This window comes from Chelmon rostratus, chromosome 4 (genome assembly GCF_017976325.1).
Source record: "Chelmon rostratus isolate fCheRos1 chromosome 4, fCheRos1.pri, whole genome shotgun sequence".
Taxonomy (NCBI): domain Eukaryota; kingdom Metazoa; phylum Chordata; class Actinopteri; order Chaetodontiformes; family Chaetodontidae; genus Chelmon; species Chelmon rostratus.
In genome coordinates this window covers 30,357,038-30,372,900 of record NC_055661.1, presented here as the reverse complement: position 1 = coordinate 30,372,900, position 15,863 = coordinate 30,357,038, and the positions used below count along the sequence as shown (strand labels likewise).

The window sequence follows — 15,863 nt, the reverse complement described above, 5'->3', positions numbered from 1 at the left end:
TATTTGTTTGTTTCTGTTTTATTTCTGTTTGTTTCTGTTTTATTTCTTTTTTCAGTTTGTTTTCTGTTTATATCTATATTTTTCTGTTTGTTTCTGTTTATTTCTGTTTGTTTTTGTTTATTTCTGTTTATTTCTTTTTCTGTTTTTCCTTTTAGTTTCTGTTTTATAACCCTAACCCTTCTGGAGTGTCTGAAAAGCTGTTTAATGTCTCTAATTTGTTTTATTAGAAGTGTCTGAATGTTCAGGTGCTTATAAAACCATTTTCTTCCTCACTGTAGAAACCTGTCTGAAAACATCAAACATGAGCAAACACAGAGCCTGTCACTCATCTGAATCGTCCTCTCCTCCTTAGATGCTCCTGTTGTCACGGCAACACCAGACTCTGTGTTGGTGATGGCCGGCTCTTCGCTCACCCTCACCTGTTCCGCGGAAGGAAACCCAGAGCCAAGCATCACCTGGAGCTTCAGGACGGCGTCCGGTCAGTCTGTGCCGCGGGGTCGCGGCCACCAGCTGGTCTTCTCGGCAGTGAATCTATCTGAGGCCGGATGGTACGACTGCGAGGCCAGAAATACCGAGGGCAACCAGACCGCTGCTGTGGAGGTCACGGTTCATGGTGAGAGTGAAGCTCCTGTTCCATTTACAACCTCTGTAGGCACTGCCAGACTCACTGTTGTCTTTCTGTTTTGTCCTTTTTCTGCTTCCTCATTGTCTCTTTGTCTTCTCTTTAGTCCGTCCTCACCAAAATCTACTCTATAGATTGTCCGTCCGCAGCTTATTACAACCCATATTTATGTTTACTGATAGGTAGCGACCTCTAGTGGCCACAGGAGTTATGAGAGGAGCACAGGAGGAAGTCAGGCAGAGTATGCAGAGCAAGAAAGTCCACACATGGAAGAAAGTGGGACAGATAGATGGTCAAACAAACACAGGACATGACGTCTGTTAGCGTTCTGCGTGAACCGAAAGTCAACATTGACTTATTTGAACTTACATGACGTACTTACGTCACAGATGTAACAATAACGTTTTTAACCCAAATGATCTTTTCCTCAACATAACCAAGTGGTTTTGTTGCCGAAACCTCAGCAAACTGCAACTATTTCACAAATTTAACCACTTCAGAATGAAGGACCAGTATGATCGAGGTCCAGTACGATGAGGGTCCAGTACGATGAGGGTCCAGTATGATCGAGGTCTGGTCCGATGAGGATCTGGTAGGTTTGGTACGATGAAGGTCTGATACACCTGTCGGTGCTTCTCCTCGTTTTGGGAGTCGTTGGAAGTCGACCTGTTCAGCAGTTTAGCTACGTGTCTTTTTCTTTGTTTCCTTTTTGTCTCTGGGTCTCTTTGTCGTCTCTTCGGCATCTCCTCCTTGTTTATCTTTCACCTGCTCTGACACACCTGTCTGCCCCTCCCACAGCTCCACCTACCAACACCTCCCTCTCAGTGAGTCCAGGTCAGGAGGTGCTGGAGGGTCAGCAGGTTACGGTTACCTGCCACTCAGAGGGAGCTCCGCCCACCACGCTGGTGCTGAAGAGGGAGGGGGTGGAGCTTCATAGGACTGACCCCACTTCCTCCTCCACGCTCTCCTTCAGCCTCTCCCCGGCCCTGCTGGAAGACTCCGCCCACTACCAGTGTGAAGCCTCCAACCAGTACGGATCCCAGCTGGTCACCAGCTTCATCACTGTCACAGGTCTGCTTTTATTTTTCTTCACTTTGAGCTCCTGTTTCTGATATTTTCACACTTCATCCCTTTCTGAACCTCATCCTCACAATCAATTGTGTTCTATATTCACTTGTAGGCTGTAATCTGACACGTTTCATATCTCCTGTGGGAGTTTTTCTTCGCAGACGCTCTGAGGCCTGAAGCTTCAGCTGCTGTTCAGCTTGTGTGATTTGTGATATATATTAGATCTATCTAACATAGCTCAGCTGTGTGAAATGATCCCATCAGGCCCATGATTTCACAGCTTATAATAGTTCTGCTCCTTCCGCCTATATTTCACAGAAACACAGTGATGATGATGATGATGAAGCCTTCACTGTCAGCTGCACAGCTGCTGCAAGGAAACATCTTTATTGCCTGAGAAACACACCTGACATGAATATATCTCACAAATATTAAAACCCTGCTGTTATTTCAAAGTAATTCTAGAAAGAATTAGCTACTTAGAAGAGGCAGTACTGTATTCTTCCTGTTAATGAAGTTCATCATCCCCTCGTCATCTGTATGAGGCACAACGACGTGGGATCGAAGCTTGGCTGTGATGGTCAAACTGGTCAACAGTGATATATAATAAACTGAATGTTATAAAACGTTCCCAGAATATCGATCAGAGTCCCACTGCGGACGTCAGAGCTTCAGGTCTGTGAGCCAATCAGAGAGCAGAGTCTCAGAGTGTCACTGCTGTCAGGCGCCTTTTTATTTCACGTTTCTCGGCTCCAAACTTCGGGTCGTGTTACATCAGGATTTTTGTCAGCTAAACAAACCTCCAGGTCACATAAATACTCTGTTGTTGTTTCTGGCGTGTTTCAGCTTCATCACTCTGAGGCTGAGGGAGCTTGTTCTGTTGGGATGAAGGCGATGAAGATGAAGCCTCTGATATCGAAGCACACCAACGAATGTGAAGTGGACTTCAGTCTGAGTGTTGTCTTCATCATCTGAACCTGTTCTTTCAGCTCATCCTCTGCAGGTGGAGCTCAGTCCTCTGGTCTCAGCAGCAGAGCTGGGTTCAGCACTGCTCCTGACCTGCAGAGCCTCCGGATGTCTCCACCCCCCCACCCTCACCTGGAGGAGGACGGACCGGGACCGGACCTTCCTCCAGAGGACACAGCAGCAGGACGGACTGTCGCTGCTCCAGCTACAGGACCTGGACTTGGAGGATCAGGGAGGGTACAGCTGTGAAGCAGAGTGTGACTCCGTCGTCAGGACCGGAAGCACCCAGGTCCACGTCCTCTGTGAGTCCCTGAAATCAGGTGTTCATTACGTCATTAATAACCACCATCACCTCAATGCGGTGGCTCAGAGAGGACAACATGCTGTGACGATGAAGATGAAGAAATATCATCATCAGAATAATCAAACCGTAACTTTAATCAGTTGAATCATGTAAATACTCTGAGCTCTGGAATATTAAGTTAAGATGTTCTGAAGGTATTAATATCTTATATTATAATATATATTCATCCTTCATGAGCCTATGTAGCACTTTCATTTGATGTTTGAAGTTTATTATAATTAAGAGTTTGTTTGGTTTAAATTTTTAATTAATTAATTAATTTAATTTAATTATTTTTTTCTAAATTAAAGGACAGTTTTTTATTTTAAGGGAAAATAAAAATGTCCCTTTAATAATTCAGAAAATCTATAAAATATACTATAAAAGCAGTAAATTTATAGATAATTACATCTCTTTCAAAACACGCCATGAGAATCATCAGTATGAAGAGATTCAGTTTCATAACCCCCCCACCTCAACGTTGTCAATGTGTTAAAATGATAGAGAGGATTTCTTCACTTGGTTTGAACCCTCTGAACCACTGTGTGTGTGTGTGTGTGTGTGTGTTTGTGTGTGTGTTTTTGTGTGTGTGTGTGTGTGTGTGTGCGTGTGTGCGTGTGTGTGTGTGTGTGTGTGTGTGTGTGTGTGTGTGTGTGTGTGTGTGTTTGTGTGTGTGTTTTTGTGTGTGTGTGTGTGTGTGTGTGTGTGCGTGTGTGCGTGTGTGCGTGCGTGTGTTCAGGTGTGATTCAGGTCTTCCTCAGTAACGTCTGATGTTCCGGCTGTAAAGGATGGTCCCATTTAGACTGAAAATAGACCATGAAACAGGATATGCTTTGAGGCGTGGCTACCTTGTTACTGACAACTCGCTACCATGACGACCTGTCAGTCAGGATAGAGGCGTAGTGATGTGTATGACACTGTGTCCACTCGAACAGCCTTGACCTTTGACCCTTTTTCAGGTCAGGAAAGCTAACTGTGTTCGTTGATGCTCTGAGTCAGCTGTTCTTTTTGTTTTAAGGCTGCTTTTCGCGATGTTAGCATCCCAGTTAATATCACACTTAACGTGAATTACAGATGTACATTGCTAAACAAGCTAGCTAGCTAACACTAGTATTAGCTGGCAATGTAGCTCGGCTAACAGCTGAACCACACTGTGTTACTGTGTTAGCTAAAAAATGATTGGCTTAAACAGAAGGAGAATCTGATTGGCTTAAACAGAAGGAGACATCTGATTGGCTACAGATAATTCTCTGTTGTGAGTGGAGTCTCAAAAAGCTCCAGACATGACGAGCAGTTTGGAAATGCAGCTTCAACATCAAACATGTGTCTGATGAAAACTGTATTTTTAAAAGCGTATTTTTGTGGATTTCTGCCACTTTCATCTCAAACAGACGCACATCTGTAAACCTTATTTTTAGATGTGGATTTGTTTTACACTGATATGTAGATTTTTATGCTTTGAAAAATGTTTATGTGGGTCGGGTTTCTCAGGCTGTCATGATGCTGCTGCACAGCAGAGATCAACAGTCCGACCTCAGACTGAAATAAAATAGAGGACGTGTAGGCGCAGATGTAAATGTGTCAGAATCAGATCTGGTTTCATTCCTCTGCTGACTGTTTGAAACCATCCAGAACTGAATCGTCAGGATTAAAGCTCATATTGAGACATTCCTGCAGGTCTCAGTGGTGGTTCAGAATCAGTCCGAGTCCTGGACTTCAGTCAGAGCTGCTGTGTGTTTCAACAGATTTATTACTGGTGGTCAGAGCAGAGAGGTCAAAGGTCAGAGAGCTTCACGCTGTTGTTCCAGAGAACGGGAACATCTGTTTTTCATCTGAACTGAGGAGGACAAATTCCAACGCTCTGAAATCCAGGAAGTGACACAGCAGAAGAGGAGGAAGCCAAATACCTCCTCGCAGACCCCCCAGGCTCCTCCACTAAGACAGCGTGAAATCCTCCCCCACAGAGACAGAAACAAACAGGAGGATGGACTGTGTTCAGACTGCCGACAGCTTCCAGAACACTCTGACTCTGGATCAGGTTGATCTTTCATTCTGTAGGCGGACACGAAGGTCAGGAAAGGAGACGGAGCAACAGCTCCTCCCCTTCTGTCAGTTCCAGACTGAAACTGTGTTCCTCTCTACCTGTCGTCTCTGTGGTCATCTTAACTGTCGATGTATACGACAGGACAAAACATTTGAACAGTCAAACATTTGTCATCAATGTGGCTGTTTTTTTTATTCCAAAGTCACAGTCGGATCACTGTTGATCATTTAAAACCCCAAATACTTCCTCACTCCATGTCCTGATTATCTGGTCAGATCTCTTTTGTCCTCCATCTTTACTGATGAATTTTAAGAGCGCCCTCTGCTGGGAACAAAGCACGCTACTTCAAACAATGTGTTGAGTTTGTAGACGGTTTGAATGAAAACAGTTCCAGAGTTTGACTGAACGGTAGAATTACAAAGAACAGATGCTGGTAGGATGGTTCATGGCCGGCATCAGACAGGAAGTAGTGTGTCCCTGAAGTAGGCAGGTGGACAGGAAGAAGGTAGAGGTGGTGGATGGATGTGAGAAACTCACTTTCACCAGAGTTTACTTTTACAAGCTCCATCTTTAATGTGGAGAACTGGCAGATATCGATGTCTGGTCAGTCGAGTCTGGGTTCTTTGGAAGGTTAATCGAGAGTTAATTAAAGACCTCATGCACCTCAGCAGTTTCAGATAGTGGGGGGTGAGGACAGTCAGGATTCAAGTCTCTGCAGGTCGATCCTCTTGGAAATGAAGTCAAACTGAAGTGATGAACTCCAGGCTGCAAATAAAACTTTTACTTTGGTCCTTCAACTCTCCTGAAATGTCTTCTCCATGTGATTGTTTCTGTGTCCACTGTGTTTTTCTTCTCTTCAGCATTTCCATCTGATCCAGTTCTGGAGGATCCTGGTCCCGTCCTGCTGAGTGAGGAGGCATCCCTTCGCTGTGATGTCAACGATGTCTTTTCAGCCAATCAAATGAGGATCCAGTGGCTGTCGGGGAACACGGTGCTGATGTCAGAGTCGTTCAGCTTCTCCGGTTCCCTACAGAACGTCTCCTCTGTTCTTCAGCACCAGGTGGAGGAAGATCAGCAGGTTCTGACCTGCAGAGCTGAGCTGCTGACAGAGGATGGAAATGTGTGGAGGTCTAGGAGGACCAGCATCCCCCTGCAGGTCCACTGTGAGTGAGGAAATAAAAGCCTGTTCATTGGAGAATTTAGAAAGTGTTGACGTGGCCTTGTGACTAAAGCCTGCTTAGTCATATTAGTTTGTTCAGCAGGATAATCCACCTGGTATCAATACTGCCTCACAGGGACTGGTTTATGTTTTAAAACATATGAAACCAGTTTGTTACCTTGTAGACCAGTCCAGTTGTTTTTAGATGAGTATCTTCAGGATCCCTCAGGCTGCTCGTCATACTGATCGACACAAAAGTCCAACTTGTGAAACTACAAAAGCTTGACTTGAAAAGTTTCTCAAACAAGAGGGTTTCTAGCTAGTGGATATTTGTAAGACTAGTAGAACCAGTTACACAGTGCTGACTGTTGGACTACTGAGGGGACCGCTGAACTCAGGTGAACCTGCCAACAGGAGTTTAACCTGAGCAGAGACAACATAGATAAGTCTGGGTGAAGCAGCAGAGTGTCTGCTCTCCGCCTGGAGAGTAGGATCTGTTCAGCTCCATGAAGCCACAGTGTGACCTATAAACTCCCAGTATACTCCATCAGAGCCCCCCCCCCACACACTTCAGCTGTTGCATTGGGGGAGGGGAGGGTGGGGGGGTGTCTGAACAGACACAAACACTTTAAATTTCAGATGCAGTTGGACACTAGTCCTGATCGAGCACCCCCACCCTCACTGAATGAATGAGCTTCCAGCTCGGCTGATAAAGTGCAGAATGAGCATGTATGCAGATGACACAGTTCTTTACTGCTGAATCCACAGAGGTTTGATGAACTGGCCTTTGGCCCTTTAAACTAAACCCATGAGTTTTGGGCTCTCTCACAAACACTGGAGTACATGTGTCGCTCACATGTTTGCAGTGCAGATAGAGCGCTTCTTCAGGACCAGTTTCTGTTACATGTTCAGATTTCTGGATCTTTTCTTTGTAAACCTGGTTTTGTTAAGCTCAGATTCAGGCTTCATTAATCTGAGTCCTGGTCTATCTGTGTTTCAGATCCTCCGAGGAGAACCTCCCTCTCAGTGAGTCCCGGTCAGGAGGTGCTGGAGGGTCAGCAGGTTACGGTTACCTGCCACTCAGAGGGAGCTCCGCCCACCACGCTGGTGCTGAAGAGGGAGGGGGTGGAGCTTCATAGGACTGACCCCACTTCCTCCTCCACGCTCTCCTTCAGCCTCTCCTCTGCCCTGCTGGAAGACTCCGCCCACTACCAGTGTGAAGCCTCCAACCAGTACGGATCCCAGCTGGTCACCAGCTTCATCACTGTCACAGGTCTGCTTTTATTTTTATTTTAAAAAACTGTGAACTTTGAATTGTGTGTGTGAAGTTCGTTAGTAGTATTAAGACCTGATCAGAGCTGCTGCCTGAGGTGAGATGAGCTGAAACAGTGTAGAAAAGTGAAGCCATTGTTTCTCTCTGTGCTCGTCTGGAACAGTAACGAGGACACCTGGTTTGTCCTCACTGACTTTGAGGACAGTTTGTTACACCAGCGTCCTTCCAAAGTGGAACAAGCGTGTAAAACTTGGCAAAAACATAACCAGGGCAAGCATGTTGGTTAGCTGACACACTGGGCAGGTTAGGACATCATCACTGTGAGAAACTGAAGCCATCTGATGTTTGCCTGCTAAGATAAGATAAGACTTTACAGACAGCAGCTAATGGCAGTTGAGAAAAAAAGCAACAGAAATAACAACAGAGAAAAAGCTGACTATATATTTGTACATTTTATACAAAGGACTATATAAGAGAAAAATATGTAAAAAATATATATGAAAAATATTTATTGCACAAACACAAATTGCAAATGGTGGATAAAGTGACTACAGCATTAATGCTATTAACAGAAATAAATATGTATATGTCACAGTAGAATACTCATCATGTGCTGATGTGTAGAGGTACTTGGTGTACGATGAATCACACATCAGTATAAGAAACACTCTGAATATTGACCCAGTGCTAAATTAAGCAACGCTGGAGTTGAACTCTGACAGCTGTTGGGATGAAGGACCTGTGGTAGTGTTCCTTCTTACAGGGTGGATGCAGCAGTCTGTTACTGAAGGAGCTGCTGAGGGCCCCCACTGTGTCATGCAGGGGGTGGAGGGGTTGTCCATGGTTGATGTCAGCTTGGCTAACATCCTCCTCTCACCTACATCCTCATGGTGTCCAGAGGACAGTCCAGGACAGAACCAGGTCTCTTTCTGTCCCTCTCAGAGCTTCCACAGCCCCAGCAGACCACTGAGTAAAAGACTGCAGAGTCAACCACAGAGTCATAGAAAGTCCTCAGTAATGTCCTACATACTCCAAACAACCTCAGTCTTCTCAGGAGATGGAGACGACTTTGGTCCTTCCTGTACAGGACATCAGTGTTGGTGGACCAGTCCAGTTTATTGTTGAGGTGGACACCAGGTATTTGTACTCCTCCACAATCTCAATGTTCAAACTTCGGATGCACGGTGTAGCCTGTGGTTCTTTCCTGCAGAAGTCTATCACCATCTCTTTGGTCTTGCTGGCATTGATGTGCAGGTGGTTCAGTCCACACCAGTCGACAAAGTTAGTGATGACTTCCCTGTATTCCAAATTGTTCCCCTGTGATACACATCCAACGATGGCTGTATCTTCGGAGAACTTCTGGAGGTGGCTCATGTACTGCGGTCTGTTGGTGAGGTAGTCGATGCTCCATGCAGTCAGGTGACAGTCTACTCCGCCTCCTTCCAGCTTCCACACCAATGCCTGGTTGATATGTGAACTGTAGGGGGTCCAGCTCGCTGCCCACCAGGTGACAGAGGTGGTTAAGTATAATCCTCTCCAGAGTCTTCATCAGGTGGGAAGTTAAGGCTACCGGCCTGAAGTGGTTGGGCTCCCGGGATGCACAGCCTTGGAACCACAGAGGGAGTGTACATTGCTTTCAGTTAGGTAGTGGTGTAAGTGGTGATGCATGAATAAATAATGTAAAATTTTGAAAACTATTTCATATTTTATATCGATCGAGAAACGATTGCATTGTTATTAAATGTTTTACGAGCTTACGTCAGTCTTTCCAAAGTAACAGTGGCCTAATAAAGAAATTTAAAGAAAGTTAACATCACTTTAGTTTTTGTTATCATAAATATTAGAGATTGTTGATTATTGATTAAATTTCATCCCTGAGTAGTGTCTGCAGGCCTGCTGTAAGACTGCAGGTGCAGCCTCAACCAATCAGAGGATCTTTCAGTAGCCTATCTGTGGCCTGAGAGTCAAAGCCCGGGCTTTACAATCCGTTCAATCTCTCACTTGTGAAGCTCATTGCTGTCAGCACGCTATAATGAAAAGGCCATTTTTATCCGTTCAGATCTTTTCTGTGAGGATTTTAGCAGCTGGACAAAAAGACGATTCAGCTTAAAGAGACTGAAATGAGTAAGTCTGGCTGTTATAATATAAATTATATTATAATTTTATAATATTATAATTATAATAAATAAAATGTCCAGAACAGGCAGAGCTCTCTAGCACTTCATGTTGAGGGTCTATTCTTTGTGATGAGAAGCTTTGAGTTCGAGATTTCCAAACATTTACCGTCCTTCCTTCTGTCTGTTCAACCTTCAGTTCTTCGTCTTCTCTGTGTTTGATGGCTGTTATCTGAGAAGTTGACCTCTCACTCCTTCACATGATGTCGAGCTCTTGTCTGGACAGAAATAAACTCTGACTCCGCCGCTGAGTCATGTGTCAGACTCTCACAGCCTCTTGCTGCCTCCACAGGCCAATTCAGACCAGACTCAGTCCAAATATTTGTCAGTCGGACGTTAATCCAGCTGATTTTCACTGAGTCCAGATGTGTTAACAAGGTCCACACCTGAGGCAGGTGCTAGAGAGTCACAGTGGGTGAAGACATAAAGTCTGGTGTTTCTATCCTGTAAAAAATCCAAAATATTCAAGAAAAACCGACCGTTCGTGAAAATTACACGACATACATCCAGTCACATGACTCGTATCAGGTGATGAAGTGCTTAACAAAAGGTCAACAGGTTCAGCTAACCTGTTAATTACCTAAAGTAATTATCAATGTCTCACTCTGAAGTCAGCGTTGATATAAAACACAACTTCACATTTTAACCCATCAGCTTGTTTTTATTCACTTTACAGCTGCCTGTTTTTTTTAAATCATATAGATACATGAAAATCGAAGAAGCCACATTCATGACTAACATCAGTCACTTTACTGATCAAAATGAAAATAAAACATAATTTAACTTTTTAAAAAGACGTTTAAAGGTTCTGAGAAGTGATTTAAAGGTCCAGTGAGTTTCTATTAGTCCAGAACACACAAACCAAACACCGCAAAGAGCACGCTTCATGTTTTTTTATGTTTTTAGGGGCCACCGTAGGTCCTCCTTCACCCTTGGAAGGGGTGGATGAGGCAGTTGTTTGCAATGTGCAACCTCACCACAAGATGCCACTAAATCCTGCACACTGGTCCTTTAAAGTACATCAGTAACCATAGGAACAGTCTGAACACATGAAGGGCTGTAATCATAATCAGTACTAGAATTCAACTCTAAAAGTGACTGCTGACCACTGAAGAGGTCACTACAGGCTGACCGGAGGTCAGCAGGTCAAGATTCAAGATTCAGGTTCAAGATTTCTTTATTGTCATTGAGCATGACATGTCCATGAAATCTGCATCATGACCCCCCATGTTAGAAACAAGATAATAAGAAAGATAAGAAAGATAATAAAATAAATTAAGATAGTAGAATGAAATAAACCAACGTGCAATAAAAATATTCTTAAATGCAATAAAAATATACCAGAATGAAAATATACTAAACAAAGAACAATAAAATATACCGGTGAAATGTACCAGTATAACAAAATGTATATAATTTAGTTAAGTATGTGTGTGTGCTTCAATGTTGAGTACACAGAAGGTGCAGGTGGAGGTGGAGGTGAAGGTGTAAAGTGCAGTGTGCAGTGGCTCACAGTTCCCACAGTCTCTCACTCCAGTGGGGGGCTGCTGGGGGTGATAGCTCTGACAGCTCTGGGGAAGAAGCTGTCCCTCAGTCTGTTGGTGGGGGTGCGGATGTTCCTACAAACAGTCTGTGGCCCGGATGGCTGGGGTCCGTGGCGATGGATCTTGCCCCCAGTTGAAGAGAGTGTTGGATGGATTCAATAACTTTGACTGCTAACCCTGTTAGCAGTTAGTTAGATTAAACAAATTATCAAGAGAATATTAATGTGTCCGTACACTCATGAAAGAAGCTGTGTTCAGCTGTACGAAGCCATCCTCCGTTCTTCTAAAGCAGCGTTTTTTAACAGCTTTGTGGGTGTTTCCAGTCGTAGCCACGATCACAACATGTGCTCACGACTCACCAAGTGATCAGACCGAATAGAGCAGGATGCTGCTCCACAGCATCAGTACTGCCCCTGCTGGTCAGGATGCTACAGAACCTAATCTAATATTTGTTGCCCTCACTCACTTTATATTTACCCCTCAGGTAGTTTCACATTGTTTTTTAATGATAAAACGGCCTCTATGTGAACCATGTCACCAGTCTCTGCTTCTTCTGGAAGCTGTAACTTTAATCTGGTTTCTTGTGGTCTAGCTCCTCCAAGGAACACCACAGTTCACGTCCTGCCATCTACAGTGGTCCAGGAGGGACAAAACGTCACCATCTGCTGCCAAACTATCAGCTTCCCGCCATCAGCTGTGGTCCTGAAGAAGCTCACCAATGGGATAGAGCTTTATTCGACCAGCGGTACCTTCCTATTGGTCAATGTCACAGCGAGAGACTCTGGTCTTTACCAGGTCAACGTGACCAACAACCTCGGATACCAGGTCAAAGTCTTCAGTATCAGTGTCAGAGGTCAGTTCCACAGGTTCGGCTGTTTCTGTCTGATGTTTAATGAGTTTAATTTTGTGATGATAATCTAATATTTTTTATGTTTCAAGGGTTTGGAAACAGAATGGGTGTCAGTAGAAAACAATGTTTTAATTTAATATGAAGACTTTGTCTCCTTTGTTTCATGCAGAGAGAAGTACCAGCCTTCCTCCCAGTTTTAGCGTTGTCATCATCCCAGTTGTCTGTGTTGCCGCTGGTCTAGCAGCTGCTACTCTGCTCCTGGACTACCTGAGGAGATCCAGGAAGAAAGGCTTCTATCAACTGCCACAGTCTGCTCCACCCTCAGCCTGAGGCTAACACTGGGCTACCACCTCCCAAACAGTGGCTATCAAGATCCAAAATGTGGCCACCAAGTTCAGCACGTGGCTACCGAGATCCTAGACGTGGCAACAATGTTGTAACATGCTGCTTTGATGTCCCAACATGTGGCCTTCATGTTCCAATATGTGACTACTGACTTCCATCATGTGACCTCAGTATTCCAATATGTGGCTACAACAACCTAACATGTGACTACCACTTCCTAATGTGTAGTTGCCATCTCCTGGCATGTGGCTTTGATGTGCTAACATGTGGGTAATATGTCCAAACATGTGGCTACCACCTCCCATCTTGGGAAATCATCCTTGACTGCTGATTTGCAACATGTGATTTTAATATTACAATTTGTGACTTAGACATCCCAACGTATCTCAGTATGTGGATACCACCTTCCAGTGTCCCAGTATGTAGCTACTACACCAATGCCTGTTGCTACTAATGCCCAACATGTAACTACCACTTCACAGTATACTAACATGGCTTTCATATTCCATGATGACTACCATGTCCTAATATGTGACTACCCTCACCCAACATGTGACTGCGACCTCCAAATACCCAAATATGTGGCAAGTAGATCCAAGCTTTTTTTCTTTAACACTCTGTCTAACACAACCGAAAATGTGACAAGCAAACAAGACGTGATTGCGTCATTCCATGACATCCAAGTATGTGACCAGTGGCTTGACACAGTGCTACCACATGACAACTCATTTTCACCATCCAATCCGATGCTTCCCTCCCACATCCCAGTATGTGACTGCTACACCCTAACATTTTCAATTTCAATTCAATTTCAATCTTCAACTTTATTTATATAGCGCCAAATCACAACGGAAGTTGTCTCAGGACACTTTCCATATAGAGCAGGTACAGACCAGACTCTTTATCTGCAGAGACCCAACAGTTCCCTCATGAGCAAACACTTGGCGACAGTGGAGAGGAAAAACTAACAACTAACACTAACTAACAAACTAAACAGAAACCTCAAGCAGAACCGGGAGGAGGGGGGCGGCCATCTGAGAAAGCACAAAGACTCCGGGGAAGAAGCCAAGTCAGGAATATGTCTTGATAGGACAGGACTACATACAGATGGAGAGGGAGAGAAAAACAGAGCTTTGGTGTCTTTGGAAGTCCCTCGGCACTCTAATCCTATGGCAGCATAGCTAGGCTCTGGTCCAAGACAAGCCTGAGCCAGCCCTTAGTGCAAGATTTATCAAAAGGGAAAGTTTTGGGCCTGCTCTTAAATGTAGAGGGGGTGTCTGCCTCCTGGACAAAGACTGGATGGTTCCACAGGAACTTGATAGCAAAAGGCTCTGGCTCCCATTCTGGTTTTAGAGACTTTAGGGAGCACCAGTAAGCCTGCATACTGGGTTCACTGTGTTCTACTGGGGTAACAGGGTACTATGAGCTCTTTAAGATAAGATGGTCACTGACCATTTAATGCTTTGTAGGTAAGGAGGTTTTAAATTCTATTCTGGTTTAGGTGGAGAGTATTTAGCAATGAATTGGGGCAGCCTGATGGTAAGGAATTGCAATAATGCAGCCTGGAAGTAACAAATGCATGGACTAGTTTTTCTGCATCATTTTGAGACAGGAAGTGCCTGATTTTTACAATGTTATGTAGGTGGAAAAAGGCAGTCCTTGAAATTTGTTTTACGTGGGAGTTAAATGACATATCCTGATCAAAGATGACTCCCAGATTCCTTATAGTGGTGCTGGAGGCCAGTGCAATGCCATCCATAGTTACTGTCTCATCGGATAGTGAGTTTCTAAGGTGTTTAGGCCCAAATACGATAATTTCAGTTTTGTCTGAATACAATAACAAAAAATTGCAGGTCATGCAGGTCTTTATTTTCGTGAAGACTTTAGTCAACTGATTGGTTTCCTCTGGCTTCATTGATAAATATAGCTGAGTATCATCTGCATAACAGTGAAAATTTATGGACTGTTTCCTGATAATGATGTCTAGAGGAAGCATATATAGAGTGAAAAGGATCGGTCCAAGCACAGAACCCTGCAGAACACCATGACTTGTTTAGTGTACACAGAGGAGTCATCATTAACCAGAACAAACTGAAATCGTTCTGAAAAGTAGGACTTAAACCAGCTTAATGCAGTTCCCTTAATGCCAATGAGGTGTTCCAGTCTGTAATAGGATACCATGGTCAATGGTTTGGTGGTTCAATTATGGCTGTCTGTCAGCCTGGCTGCAGTGCTGAAGAGAAACATGGATTGTTTTTATTTTCCTCTATTAGTGAAGAGTAACAGGCTGCTCCGACAGCTCGGGGGGCTTTCCTGTATGTTTTAAGATGAAATACTTCCAGATAGGTGGAACGCCATTTCCACAAGTTGTTGTGATGTTTGCTTTAATTTGCGGGTTTGGGGGGTTTACCAAGGAGCTAACCTCTTCTGTTTTGTTATCTTCTTTTTTAGGGGGGCAACAGAGACCTGTAGCTTTATCAATCAGATGATCAATTTGAGAGATCACAGCAGTCCACTGTTGTAGTGCGGCATGGCATTGAATCACATCAGGCATGTCAAACTGAGTCCATAAAGAGCCGTGTGGCTGCAGGTCTTCGTTCCAACCAAGGAGGAGCTCACCAGGCTGGAATCAATCAGCTGATCTCAGTCTCTCTCAGTCTTGATCCCTTGATGTTGATTGGTTGGTCTGCAGGCACACGGCCCTTTATGGAATTGGTTTGACATGCCTGAGTTGAATGCTAGCACTATCAGATCAGACATCTGGTGTAGGAACCTCTGCAGAATGGCGGTAGTCTGGTAATAGGAATTCAAAAGCAATCAACTGATAATCTGATAAAAGAGGATTCTGTGATGAGATTATTACGTGTTCAAACTTCAGTGCCATATGTCAGCATGTGGCTTTGATATTCCAGCATGTGGCTACAACCTTCCTACGTGTGGCCTCCATGCCCAGTATGTGACTACCACTTCCCAACGTGTGGTTATCATGTTCCAACCTGTGGTCACAACGGTCCATCCTGAGAAATACTGATGGTCACCACCCATTTCTGCATAATGTACCATGTGGACAGCAGCTCACATCTCCATCATCTCCTCTTCTACCAGCTTGCAGCAGCTTTGCAGTTCATCACTTTTCAGCAGGGTTTGTGGAATCAATGACTTTTTAGCAGCTGTGAACTTTGACTTCCTTTTCAGTGAACTGTCCCTTTAACTCTGCCTGACAATCCAAACTGAGGGAAATGTTGCTCTGAGTCAAAGCTTTGGCCTCAGCGTCCAAACATGTAAGAAGACTTCCCCCCGTAAACCATTCAGGGACTCTCTGAATGACCACTGTTCTGAGAACTCTGTTGGTTTGGTACTGCTGCACCTTCATACAGAACCATATTATTTATATTTGTTTGTGCTTCTGTTGAATTACCTGCTGGATTTCTTGTCTAATGTGAGTTTTATGTGTCCAGTTTCTCACTGTGTGCTT

The 15,863-nt window shown here is 44.2% G+C and overlaps 1 protein-coding gene across 1 annotated transcript in view; it reads left to right on the top strand.

Moving 5' to 3' along the window:
- The window catches only part of vcam1b (vascular cell adhesion molecule 1b), a 16,853-nt gene extending 2,809 nt beyond the window's left edge, over window positions 1-14,044 (top strand). The window contains exons 4-10 of the mRNA XM_041935765.1: window positions 353-613; window positions 1,421-1,693; window positions 2,680-2,958; window positions 5,904-6,206; window positions 7,203-7,475; window positions 11,786-12,046; window positions 12,213-14,044. Of these exons, the coding sequence (XP_041791699.1) occupies window positions 353-613; window positions 1,421-1,693; window positions 2,680-2,958; window positions 5,904-6,206; window positions 7,203-7,475; window positions 11,786-12,046; window positions 12,213-12,373 (1,811 nt within the window). The 3' untranslated portion in view covers window positions 12,374-14,044. The remainder of the gene's footprint in view (window positions 1-352; window positions 614-1,420; window positions 1,694-2,679; window positions 2,959-5,903; window positions 6,207-7,202; window positions 7,476-11,785; window positions 12,047-12,212) is intronic.
- The last annotated feature ends 1,819 nt before the right edge of the window (window positions 14,045-15,863 follow it).